This window comes from Numenius arquata, chromosome 2 (assembly GCF_964106895.1).
Source record: "Numenius arquata chromosome 2, bNumArq3.hap1.1, whole genome shotgun sequence".
Taxonomy (NCBI): Eukaryota; Metazoa; Chordata; class Aves; order Charadriiformes; family Scolopacidae; genus Numenius; species Numenius arquata.
Window position 1 is genome coordinate 5,291,956 of NC_133577.1, and position 13,843 is coordinate 5,305,798.

Sequence of the window (13,843 nt, forward strand, 5' to 3'; positions counted from 1 at the left end):
CGCATTTACTTTCTACTTCACTAGGTTTTAATCAGGCCAAAAGAACCAGAAAGTAGAGCCTTTTTCTTTTTTTCCCCCCTCGTGTGGGAAAACAGCTATTTACTCAGCATCAAAGGACTGGAAACCTTCTTTTCAACTCCATGTAAATCTAGGACAGAGCAAAATAGCCTTAAAAAGACAAACAGGATTCCTCCCCGCCCCCAGGGGAAAAAAAAAGGAAAAAAAAAGAAAAAAAAAAAAGAAAAAAAAAGAGGAAAAAAAAATAAGTTGGAAGTAGCAAAACTAGCCACTATATCAGAAAAAAATGCTTGCTTTCATTAAGCCAACCACCGTCTCAAACATCATGCACACCTAATTTTTTCCACTGCTGCTCTTGTACTCTCTCTTCCTTCTACCTCTTATTCTCAAAAAAGGACAGAGAATAACCTCATCTTTACAGTAGTTCCCAAATCTCTTTTCAAAGATATCTCAAAGGCCTCACTTGTATATACACTATAGTAAAGGACCAGCAGATTATTTTTACAGCAGTACATTAATTTTGTTTTTAAAAACAACTTCAGTATTTGGTATATAAACATCTGATATTATCATTGGTTTCTTCTTTCCACCTTCTTGGAAAGAAAAAAAAGGCCCCTTGCATTAATCAGTAAGATTGAATATGAAATTCTAGAGAATAAAGTAGGGAAACCTTCATCTTTTTGACTAATGAGAATCCTGCTGTCAAGAGCATAGATGCACTCTGAATAGCTTTAAATAAGCAATGAGTCAACTGGCTTCTAAAAGTTGAGGCCATAAAACCGCAGTCGTTTCATGAACTTACTCTTCATTCATCCATCCATTCAATTAGGTGCTTCAACTCAAGAAAAAGCAGAACCGTTCAGCCTTTCTAAGCAAACATCCGCTTAAATCTGTGCTGGGAAAAGAGTGGAACAGCAGCGGATTATTAAGATTCTTCAGAAAGCAAACTTAGAAATGCAGGTTTGGCTCTTTTCACCTTTCTCTCCTGGAGTTTGAACAAATGTGTCTTTATTCTGGTTCCATATCTCGGTATCTCCCTTTCCAATAAATTGAATTCAGAATTATTATCCATATCTAGCTAAGAGACTATGAATTTTAAATAAGCTGGGTCTGGAAACGAAAAGCACACACCAGGTCTTTATTTTCCTATCAATTATCCTGACTATTTCAGCTCCTTTACCTTACCCGTTTGTTTAAGGTTCCCACCACATGTGCTACAAAGACTGTGCATGTTGGAGACGCTACTTTGATCAGAACAGTAGGACAACGTACTCTTTGGCCACAGAACTGTAGGTGCTACGAGCAGCCACGGCGACCCTCTCACATGATTGTGGGTGACTTGGTTCTCCAGTCCCCTCCTCATCCCTACCCACCACGGTGCTGGTGGATCCCAGGCAGGCAGCCATGATGCCCTACAAGCCCCTGGAGCAGGAGGCAGCTCCACCGGGAAACACACCTCCACACCTTCTCCTGGAGGCGACCTCTTCCCAGTTCCATCTCTCTGACACACACACACACCGGACCAAGGGACGTTAAGAGCTCCTCGGAAGTGACCAGACAGAAGGTAAGCGTTAATTATTTTCCCTCTTGTTAATTAAAACCGAAAATCGAGAAGGTTGGGAACCCTGCCCTGTTCTGACTCAAACTCACTCATCAAAGCAGAAGACACGTGAACACGGAGGCAAGAGTCCCATCATCCACAAACACTTTGAACACATGCACACCAATAAAACAATCACATACGAGACGTACACTAACAAGCCTTGTTACATTTTTAATTAAATGGATTTGCATAGTATGACTAACTATAAAAATTGCACAACACATGCCATGATGACTAAAAACATATTGCATCACTCTTAGCCAACACTTTTTATTTATATATAACAGAGTGATATTGGATCAGGCCCTACAGTAGAACACACTGTGCAACTTCAGCCAATGCTCAGCTAAATAAGTAGAGGCAGCGAGGAACGGGGACTTCACAGGGCCGTTGGAAACAGGAATTCAGATGAAGACAGAACTCATCAAAGCTAATTACCCTACTAACTAACAGCCTGGGTAGCGCTGCCACTGCTTCTGCCTGTAAAAACAGCTTATTTTTTAAATACCTAGTTTGTATACATGTCAAGAGAAGCAAGCGCTTGTAAAATACTCAAAACTATTAACTAAGCTTTATGGTGGAAGCGTGAACATACTTCAAAGAAAAGGCACTAAGCTTTTTCATAGAAATGTGAACATACTTGAAAGAAAAGGCAATATGCCAAAACCAAATTAAAATTTTCTCCGGTGTTATATTACTGGCAGTATCCGATGGATGGAATCCCGTGAACTACTTCACGCTGTATTAATTACCAGCGCTCTCCTGATATCTTACTTCCTGACACGTTTCTTAGGAGGTGACCGAGAAGTCCAGACTTTTGGATTCCATTAACTTTAAGGGAGAAGGCATTAGAGTATCAGACGCAGACCTAAGAAATATTTGGAGACATCAGTACTTTATTTCTTCCTCCCCAGAATCTAGATTTACAGTGAGTTTGGAGCATAAATTATGCCATCACTTACATCTCTGAAGAATCTCAAAGTCAACAATAATAAGAGTTGACAATTCCATTAATTTTAAGTGAGGCAGCCTACCCCCCCTGAATGTCACCTTAACCGAAAACTTGGGGTTGTTCTCCTTGAACTCTGACAGATATCCTACGATACGTATTTTCAAGATTTTTTTCTCCAAAGCCACAAAGGGTATAAATACACCTTCTACTTATTTTAATGAAAACAAATATAGCACAACTCCAGAATCAACACGCGGGAACCGCTGCAGAATTAAATCCAAACCAGTTTAACGGATGCACTATCTTCTCATAGTCTTTTTCGTCTTAAATATATATAATATGCACGGAGCTGGATCTGCCACAGTTCCTAGCAGTTCAAAAGTCCCATACGGGGGACCTCCTTCTTGGAGGAAAGGTGGGCGTGCAAAGAGAGTCACCACATCACCAGCAGCACGTTGTGGCTTGTATTGTGGGTCTAGACTTATGCACATTTTTTCAAATGGAAAAGAAAATATGTTGTTGCAAGACTATACAGTATTTACATAATTGAGGCAATTATTGCACCGATCGTGTTTAATTATCTTTAACACCACAAATAATTTTCAGCTGTAAAGTATTAAACTTGTTTATCTGTGAGAGCAATAAACCAGCCGTCATACAAATAAAATCATAGCTATCTCAGATTGCTGAAAATTTGCAAATTTTTATAGAAATAGCACATACAAAAGAACACCCACTTTCAAAACGAAGCCCAAGTAAAATGACAATGTGTATGACTAGCTAGATTAGTAGATGCTCTCTTCCTGTAGGAGGAGTAACACAAAAACCAACTATTCCAGCATCATTTAACAGGCGTGATTATTCACAAACTCCAAAGGTTTTCGGTGGCAGGGTTTGGTTTTGGTTGGTTGGGTGGTTTTGTTGGTTTTTTGTTTGTTTGTTTGGGTTTTTTTTTAAATTGTTTTGTAGTAGGTGGGGTTTTTGTTGGTTTTGTGTTTGTTGGGTTTTTTTTTTTTTTCTTCCCTCCCCCTTTTTTTTTTCTTTACACTAGTGCTGGGAGGAGGTGGGTGGAGAAAGCCTGACTCACCTTACACAATATGCATATAAAAAGGCTTGTTCTTGCTACTACAGCGTGTAGCCCTTGCACAAACAGTACTGGCCCAATGAAAGATACCAAGAGACAGTGTTTTAGCAGCTTTCCAAAGCTGAGGGATGGCTTCTATAAGGATTTTAACCCTCTCAATCCACACTTTTAAATTTAATTTAGTTGTATCATTTTCATTCTACAAGCTACTGATAAATCAGAGTCTCTATGCATTCAGAGCTAAAATACTGACTCTCAGGAAATTATTAATAAAGAACTAATTAAGTAATTGTAAGATCTGGCACAGAACTTCAAACTTTGAATAGGTTTTAATCAGAGAGGGGTGGCAATAAAAGAATTACAGGTCTTCAACTGAATGTATATATTAAAGGAAATATTTGCAATAGGGCTAACACTTAAAATAATTATGGGTGAAAACCGGAGTTCTCCAACAACACCCGCACTTTCAACACTTTCAGTGTTTGTAAGCACATACTATCACGGCAATAAAACATTTTGCTTCAAATCACTGTGAACTTTTTGACCCCTTGCCCTCTGATAACCGAGGTGTAAGTTAACGAGGCGGAGCGAAGCTCACTTGCCGAAGCAGGGGTGACTCAGCAGGCACAGAGCAGGGAGCCAGGCTGTGTCCCTGTACCCCCATCCATCTCATCGTCGTCACATCCCCCTCCCCACGATGCCAGTGGCCACAGGCCTTGGGAGCGACACCCCTTTCCCCCCCCTGCCCAGCATCAGCTTGATCCCACATGGAGACAGGAACACCGGCAGCTCTGCTGGGAGGGAGCTGGACCCCTCTGTGCCGGGCAGGGATAACATCCCTATGTCAAAATACCACATAAATAAAACCTCTCCAGCAAAACACTTCATCACCGCCGGGAAGGAGCCGTGGTGAGTCAGGCAGCGTTCCAGCCTCCCACCTACTCTATGCCTTCTGTACCTTTGTGTTTTCCCCTATAATTTATCTACTTGTTTAAAAGAAATAAAAAAAAAAAAAAAATAAAAAACAACCAATAAGCTAAAACTTGATTTATTCTCAGATGGAGAAAATACCAGGAGATAAACAAGCAATAGATGAAAAAACAGCTGTTACAGAGAGAACACCTTGGTGATTGGCGTTAACAAACTACCTGGCACTGACATCATTTAAAGTGCAGACTTGCTTTGCCACAAAAAGAACAGAATAATATAAAACTCACTTAGAAGAGAACACTAACAAGAAGAGTATGCAAAATCATTACATTTTTTTGCAACAAACCAAGCACATTACTCTCTCCGGCCTCCCAGCCCTAAGCAAATCGTTACCTGTGCACAGGGGGTGGCCAAGGTGGCCCTGAGCCCCCGTGGGGACATCTCGCAGGCAGAGACACCCCTGCGTTCACGGGCGGCAGCTGCAGGATGAGGTGCCTCAGAAGCTTCTCTGGTATTCCCCACAAGAGGGCTCCTCTCATCTCAGGAATCACGGAAAAGCTTGTTAGCACTGTAAGATGCTCAAGTAGCTATGATTAAAATATCTCTAACTGGTATAAGCGAGTGTACCCCTCCTAGCACTGTACTCATTTTGCCACCTGGGCACTTATGAATGGCAGAGTAAAAAAACAACAAACCCTCACCCTGGTAATTAAGCCATTCACCTGAAGAAAGCTAGTTAAGTGCAGCAGACCATCTGCCCAACAATAAAGGGATCCATCCATCTGCAAAGTCTTCGTGGAGCTGTTAAAGCTTTCCCCAGGATCAGCCCTGAAAGTCTGTGTATCCAGCCACGGGAGGGGAAAACAAATACCAAACACACACCACACCACAACGCACACAGAGCTATTTAGCTGGTTTGGTTTGGTTTTTAAACAGGAGCAATAAGTCAACCAGTAGGTAATTTCACCGAAGCAGGATGAGAGGTTGACCTTCCCAAGGAGCCGGATCCAGACACGGGCGTTCCGCCGGCGGAGCAGGGCGCAGCCGAAGCCACCTGCACAGCCCTCCCTGGGCACACACATCTGCTCGCTCCCACACAGACCGAAGGAGCAACTCCCTGACACGCTGTGAGGGTGTTCCTGTTTGTGAACACCTGGGAAGCGTCCCCCGTGATAACTCAGAGACCTAAAAGAACCTCAACAGACAACAAACAGCTTCACAGAAAAAGTTTAACTCTGGCATTTCACACACGAGCAAGTTTTGAATGAACTTTACCAGCACGAAGCAATTTAAAACTCAAAATACCCAACAAGTCCTGCCAGCAGATCCACCTCCTGTCCACAAATGAGTAAAAGGTCAACACACGAACACGAGATGAAACTGCAAAGCAAACTCAGAATAGATCTAGGCACGTAAGTCCTTTTAAAACCATACGTATGTAAAATACCTGGCAGCTCATCTTCAGTTTTGGTAAATGATCAAAAAAGACTTATAATAAAATTTAAAAAAAAAAATCACATCAATAACATAGAGAACTTGAGAAGAATTTGTTAAACACGGCTTTAAAAACACATTGACAGCCAGTTCTTCCTGTGGAAAGTGAAGTTAATGTGGTTGCAAACTCTAAAACACATAGGATAACAGAGGTGCATCCTTTCTGAAGGTGAACCGTGGAGCGATGGCTGGGAGTGATTTGTACAAAGGATTTCTGAGCAAAAGCACCATCCTTCTAGAAAGGCAGCATTTGGATGGGTCTGCCCACAGCTGCTGCTTGTGACTGCGTGCCCACGTTATGTAAAATACGCGTTAAAAAATATTATACCGGGGAAACAGAGTTAATTAACCAACAGCCATATGGCCTATTCGTATGCTGTTTTGACGAAAAACCTCACTCTTGTGACTCAAAGAGATAAACTTGGACGTACGTTAGGGAAGCGCAGGGCTGGCAAAGGGCGAGCGGCGTTGTACTGTGGAAGGAGGAAAAAAAAGGAAGAAAGGAAAAAAAAAAAAAGGAGAAAAAGGAGAGGGCTGAAAGCTGGAGTCAGGCTTCACAGTCCAGCAAGCAGCACTCCCAGCCAATGTGCCAAAAAGGCCACCCCTTTCCAGTGCCTGCAAAAAGCAAACAGCATCTGCGCCTACAACAGCGATACAGCGGCCGATCCGCTTGCGTAAGCCCAAAATCTCCTCCCTGCACCCTCAGGGCGAAATAAAAGCTTTTTAAAACCCTCTCCACGGCGTACACCCCTCCGTAAAGGTGATGTAAAGACACCTCCCCGCCTGCCCTATAGGACCCAGAGGCTCGCAGAACCCCGTCGCTCGCAGGTTTTGAAGGCGCAGCCAAAGCCCCCGGGCCCCCGCGGGGCGCAGGCCCCAGGCCGCGGCCACCAGGTACCTTAAACCCCATCGAGACACCCCCCAATCCTTCCTCCCCCGCCGGGGCGCACCTCGCCCCCGTTCCCGTTAGCCGGGCGCCGCAGGTATTCACCGGAACGGCGGCAGGTCGCCGCTACCCTCAGCTCCCCCTCAAAACCCGCATCCCGGCGCCCGCCCCCGCCGCTCCGCTCCCCGCCGGGCCTCCCCCGCCTCAGCCCCGTCGCGGCAGAGGCGCCCCGCAGCCCCCCGAGCCCCGCAACGAACGCTGCCCCCGGGGCACGACGGCGCCCACCCGCCGACAGCCCTCCGCAGGGCCCGGGGCTGAGGCGGGGTGGGGGGGGGGGGTGTCTCGCCGTCACGGCGGGACAACGGTCCGGACGCGCCGCCCCCACCGGCACAGCAGGGCTCTGGCCGCAGCCCGGGCGGGCCGCACCGCCCCGGCCTGGGTCCGACCCAGGGTCCCCGGGCGACGATTCACGGTGGGTGAGACCCGGAGGAAGGAAGGAAAACCCCCCCCTCACAGCCCGGGGCACCGGCGGCCCCGCACCTGTTGCGAGAGGAGGCCGCCGCCGAGGCCCCACCGAGCTCCCTCGCCTCACGGCCCTCCCGCAGCCGGCCGGCAGCGCAGGGGCCGCCCGCAGCCGCCGTCCCCCCCCCCACCTCCAAACCGCCGGCAGCTCCTCACCTGCGGGGCGCCGGCACCCGCCGCTCCTGCCCGCGGCCTCCGCCATGTCTCCTCCTCGCCCAGCGCGGCTGCTCCGCCCCGCCGATCCGCGGACCCGGGCAGGTGAGAGCGCCACGTCCCGTCCGCACCCCCCCCCGGCTCCTTCGCCGGCGGGATCTGCCCGGGAGCAGGTGAGGGCGGGCCCAGCGCCCGCCGGAGGGGAAGGGCCGCCCCTCACGGGCACCGGACCCCGCCGCCCTCAGCGGGGGCGGGCACCGCAGAGCCGGCTCCCTCCTCTCGCCGATATACCAGTATTTCCCCAGGTATATATGTATTTTTCCTCAGAGGGGGTCCCGCCGCGTTGACACAGCTCATTTAGGCACCGGCGCGGAGAGAGACAACAGGGTTTGGGGGTTGATTACCAATTAATTCGGCAGCAGGCGGGAGGTTTGGTGGCCCCCTCACAAGCCCAGGCGGCGTGCGGCATCGTTTGGGAAAGAAATGTACTAATATAGCCTCGTTATTACTCGTTATTATCACGCTATTAAACAGATGGGTATGTACCCTGAGATGCCTGCAACCCCTTGCTTCCAAAAAATGGCTCTGGGAAGAGTTGTCAGTGCATCAGTCCTTTCTGTAAAGGTCACGGTTTTGTCACCTTTCCTGTGTTTTTACCCAAGCTTGCCCTAAACTGCCTTCCGTAACCGTTTCCCTTAAAATTATTCTAGGTTTGGATTAAAACATCGTTTTGTTTTTCCTCTGCTGGCAGGTAGTACCGATCAGCAAAACTATGGCTGACACCGGGTGAACGAATGGAGGACTCGTGGTACAGGCATCAAGCAGCCGGAGAGGTGCAGCTCCCTCGCTCCCGACAAAGCAAACTTCCACCACCTCGCAAAACGTCCTCCTTTCACAAACAGTTAAGTTCAGGGCGTTAGGTCTTCTTCCAGGGGAAGGGAGGATGAATGTTTTGTTGCACCAGGAGCCATCTGTGCTCTAGAACAGAAGGAGCTGGGGCTTGGGTGATAAATGCGTCCCGTGGTTTGTGCGCGGGAGAGTGTTTGTGGTACAAGAAGGCGGCGGGGCTCTACGCTGAAAGGTGCAAGAGACTCCAAAACCTGTATTGCCTTGGTCAAGTTTTCACTTCTGGGTTGTGCCTGGCTCTCTTTCTTAACAGAAGTGGAAAGGTGTCTCTCAGTCCACCCAAGCCCTGGATTACAACAGCACACTAGGCAAGGACCAAGAGGCTATCCAAGCTCGGAGGGAGTGGTATGTCCTCGAGTCAAAAGGTTGCCCTGGGCAAAATCCTGCACTAAAACTTAACGTGTCCTTATAAACATAATCTCAAATCCCTCACTTGTGGTCCATGTAGGCATCCACCAGCATATTCAGGGAGCCAGGCTGAGGAATCCCAGGCTGACCTGTCTGATACAACCTGGCCCAAAATGTTTTTCCACGTTTTGTCCAAAGTTACATGCATCAGGCTGGATGGTCTTACAGTGGAGAACGCAGAACCGATTGGTGAGCAGCTCTGCAGAAGCTGGCGAGGCCAGGAGTGAACTATAGGAATTAATTCCCAGCCGGTGCCAGGCTAGGTCTCGTGGAGACATTAAAATGATTCCTCGATCGCACTCCCTCCTCTTTCACATAGCTGGCATTACTGAGCACCCTGAGTCATAGATAATAGAGAACAGGCTGCGTGCTTCCAAAGTATCAACACACAAATAAAGCAATGCAATTATATCCTGGTCTGTTCACGCTGCATGAAATCAGAGATTTTTCAAACTGTAGTCACGGGCTGGTACAGGGTCACATTTCACACAAAAATCAAATTAGGGGAGTTCATTGTCTTAGGCTCAGCTTTTCCACGGGTAGTTGCTTTGGGTTTTTGCAAGTCAACCCCCACCACTGGTCTTCCTAGTGCTTAAAATTGCCTTGAAGTTGTACCGTCTTCTGCTGTAGTAACAGTAGAAATTGTTAAACAGTAGCTACGTTGCTCCTGAAACGTAGTTACATCTTTGGAATGAGTTGAATCTGTGCCCAAACATCAGTGGAACCATCTTCAGAGTAAAAAAGTCTGACTAGAGTTATTTTATGTACTGTTCTTTGTTTAGCCTATTTTTTTAATATATAATTGTTGGTATGTAGTAATTTTTGCAGACTAAAAACATGTTAGGACAACATATTTATGTTTAGAAAAAAATATGTAATTTTCTTTGAAAATACTTGCTAGACCTGAAAAATTCAGGGCATAAGCTGTTCGCTGATTACCAAGGCTTATGAAGAAAAAAGCAGCTTCTGTCCAGGCAAGTCTTACTCACCAAGGAATTTTTTGCAGCTGCCCCGTAAGAATCTGATGGTTCCCAGCACTAGAACGCTGGAGTGACAATGAGAGTGGATGGACAGGGAATATTCACTGTCCTTTTTCATTATATATGAGAAAAGACAAGCTGCATAAATAAAAAGCAGAAGAAAACAGGCCACAGGGGCTATTCAGGGCATGGAGGCAGGACATTCATTTCTCGAGTCAAGTAGAACACCCAGAGAAGGATTTTTGTTTGATTGCCAGTACAGGAATTCGACTGAACAGGAAAACCGAGAAAATATTCAATGCTATGATTATCCAACTCAAATCACAGTAACTTTAACGTGTATCAGAAAGGTTCCCTTGATACTCAGTATGATTTTTTTTTTGTCTGTTTTTTTTTTTATTCCAGTATTTTCCAGTTCTACACCTTTATTATTTTGAAAGTCCAAAAATATAGGAAAAAGTCAGTCTTAGGTTCTTTTTATTTTCAACTGTGTATGTCAGAGATAGCTTTAGAACAAGCTAACATTACTGTGGTTCAGGTGTATGCAACTGGTACAGTTCAGTAGTACATAAACGACTCTAAAACAAATGCACCATAGAACTTAAATTACCAAAAATAAACAATATTAAACTATGTAGGGCAGTAGGTAAAAACAATTACCTGTAGGTCTTGCACACTAAAAGAAAAATACCTACTTATGATTGAAATTATGAAGTTCTACTACAGATTATTGAGATATATTACAAAGAAAAAGAAACTTGAGAAGTCGTCGTCACATTTTGGTTTTGTTCCAGTGATGTACAGTCACATGAAATCTTACATCAGTTTTTCATGAAATTAACATCTGGTTACTTTAACTACAATAGTTCATGAGTTTATAATGTTTTTTTGGTGTGGTTTTGTTTTTGTTTTAATTTTTGAAAAACTTGCATGTAAAAACATTGAAAGTAAAATAACGTTGCAGGTTGTTTACAGATTCCTTATGGATTATAGGAGTAAAAGCAGTCAGGAAGCTGCAGTGTTTCTAACATTGGTAAACAAATACTGGATTAAAGTGCAACAGTCCTTCTGACAGCACACCTGCTCCCCGCTGAAAGGAAAACTTTTCCTCTCTGCAGAGAAGCGAAGAAAAAAATTCAGCGTCAGGCGTGTTTCTCTCTGAAGTCAGTGATGGCCTTCCAGAGCGTGCATAGCATTCCTCCCCTGTAAAAAGAAAAATCAGAGAGATGCTCAGCTACAAAAGATACTCTCGAACCCGACAGCGTTCCAGTTTAGATGCCTTCTGATTTTCTTGCTCTGGTTTTGACCAATGAAATTGAGTGGGAAGGCTGATCAAAGGTGAAATTCAACACACGATACACAAATAGGGAACAGAGTCCTTTTCTGATTAAAGTACAGGGCAATCTTTCCACTTTCCAGATGCCTGCTGTCTGGAATTCAGACTTCTGGTCCAAAGGACCTGCATAACCCACAGCAGAACTTCCAACATTGTGAAAGTGTCGATTATGAAACAGTCTTACCACCTGCCTTTTTTTTTTTTAAATTTTTATTTAATTACTTATTTTTAAAATGCCTGGGCGCACACAGAGAGTTTGATAACTTCTATTGTTTCTACCCAAACTTGGTTCTGCAGTGACCCACCCACCGGGCATGATTAGCTGAAATCTAATGTTAGTTGCAGTCAGAAGTTATGATGATGATAAACTACAGAAACTTTCGCCATCTCAACCTTTTAAAATAAAAGCAAGGCTCTAACAGGAAACCCAGTCTCTCCAGCTGTAAGGTAAAAGTTTAACTTCAAAATTTTCCCTCTGCTTTCCTTTACTAGAAAAGCTCATTTTAAAATGTAAACAGTATCAGGAACACATCAGTACACAAAGACATACTGGAAAGTGTTACTTATTTTAAATTCCAATAAATAGAGGCTTAGTATTGGTTATTTTCTCTTGTAACTGCTCAGCGCAGTCCGTTTAACTGTGAAGCGTTACCTCAGTCTCAAACATTTCAGGTCATCTCGTGTAACATAGCAGAGAACATCCATTAACGTATAGTCTTCAGCCAAGAACTACCGAAAAAGAAAAAAAAAAAAAGTTTAAATGAACATTTTGTTAGAAATATAATCTAACTTTCTAAGTTTTATATACCATCTGCCCTTAAGAATAGAAGTTTAAGTTTAGAAGAAACTTAAAATTGGGCCACAATGCGGTACACGCAACAGATCAATCCACGTTGTTTCTCGAAATATAGTGAAACTACTTTAACTGGCACACCGGGCACAACCTGAAAGGTGTAATGCTTTTACAGCTACTCAAAACTGTTGTCAACCGGCATGTCTGTTGTTATCACTGATACCTCAGAGCCACTGACTTCAATGAAGCCAAATTAGAGCCTAATTAATGCCACATTTCATCCACCAGGAAATTAAAAACACCAGTTAAGCCCTATGTTTTCAAAAGTGGCATCTAAATTTGATGTGCCTGAATTTTGAGGAACCTTTTATCCGATCTGTAGGAGTGATAACTGCATGCAGGTTTTCTTAAATCAGCTGAAATTCTGAGATGCTCAACACCTCTAAAATTATGTAATTTTTGCTGCAGAGCAGACCCAGCTACTTCAGGAAATTTCCCTTCGACACGGTTAGCTAAGGATGAACACGTACCCTGTATGCAGGGTATATTCAACAGCAACTGCTGCAATGTGTTAAAGACACTGAAAAATTATAAACCAGAGCAATACTGTCTATTTAGCAGGGTATTTTATTCCCTTATTCCTAATCTGATACAGGAATTATTAACAATACTGCATTTTTTATGAAGGCCTTCATATTCATGGCTTTTTCCTGTCTTTTGGAAACAAATTAATCTCTCAAAATGTGCTAAAGTAATTGAAAAGGTTTGGTATCTTCTTGCATGGAGTCACAAAAGAGAGTGTGAACGGCATCATCGCTACCTTGTTTATGGTGGCCTCATCAGCCCCGTGAACGCTCAGCCAGTTTATGAGATCAGGGTCTTCGGTCCCTGCGCCAGTGGAATGACGATGACACACAGACAATCCAGGAATATCTAGAAAAAGCATTTTTCAGAACAGGTTTTGTGTTGCCAAAGCAACCTCTCATGTCATTTTTTGAGTGCTGAAGCACTTTCTCCAGCGAGCTTTCCCTTCGAGCTTAGAATACCAGTATAATAAAGATATATATTTATATATTTAATATATCAATATTATATATTTATACCAGTATAAATAAATGTCAATTCCCAAAGCACACGCTTAATGCCAGTTTACAGCCAGTTATACACCAATTACTCGACTCGGTTAGGGATACAGTTAAAGTACTGTGAGCACTGACGCAGATATGTTTTCTGGCCTCTTCAGAAAATGACTTTCCTATAGTACAGGGCACAGCAGGTTCACTGTAGCTGTCTCTACACTAAAGCTGTCGCACCAATTTAACTAAACCGTTCAGTGTAACTTCATGTAATTGGCACATAGGCAATGCCTGAGGATTGAGGATCAGCTGCTTTTGGAAAGCAACACTTCTTTGAAGCACATTACACCGAAACATCAAACTGCATTAGCACTTCCACCTTCCTCAGGGCAGATACATATGTCAAACTCAGCTTCCCTCAGTAAGCTTTAAGTTGTATTTACATCTCGCCAATTAAATCCTCTTGAACTTTCAGTGTAACAATTGGACCAGTCTGTAATACAGAGAACACACACCTAAACATATTAGATTATGCTCTTTAGAAATAATATTTATTCTGTAGGATGTGAGCCTTGCACTCTTCCACAATCAAAAATATTTAAATCGTACCATTCTTTGTACATGATTAACCAATTCAGTAATTTGTTTTCGCAACGTACCTTCTTACTTCAAAGCAAATCCTACCAGGAGCAGCACAATAAA

General features: G+C 44.2%; 2 protein-coding genes across 2 annotated transcripts in view; both read right to left on the reverse strand.

Annotated features, from left to right (window-relative positions):
- The window catches only part of MAP7 (microtubule associated protein 7), a 130,335-nt gene extending 122,635 nt beyond the window's left edge, over positions 1-7,700 (reverse strand). Inside the window, exon 1 of the mRNA XM_074144616.1 lies at positions 7,646-7,700. Coding sequence (XP_074000717.1) covers positions 7,646-7,691 — 46 coding nt within the window. The 5' untranslated portion in view covers positions 7,692-7,700. The remainder of the gene's footprint in view (positions 1-7,645) is intronic.
- A 2,697-nt stretch (positions 7,701-10,397) lies between these two features.
- Positions 10,398-13,843, reverse strand: part of MAP3K5 (mitogen-activated protein kinase kinase kinase 5) — a 111,296-nt gene continuing 107,850 nt past the window's right edge. Inside the window, exons 28-30 of the mRNA XM_074144539.1 lie at positions 12,886-12,998; positions 11,925-12,001; positions 10,398-11,139 (exon numbers count right to left, since the gene is read on the reverse strand). Of these exons, the coding sequence (XP_074000640.1) occupies positions 11,079-11,139; positions 11,925-12,001; positions 12,886-12,998 (251 nt within the window). The 3' untranslated portion in view covers positions 10,398-11,078. The remainder of the gene's footprint in view (positions 11,140-11,924; positions 12,002-12,885; positions 12,999-13,843) is intronic.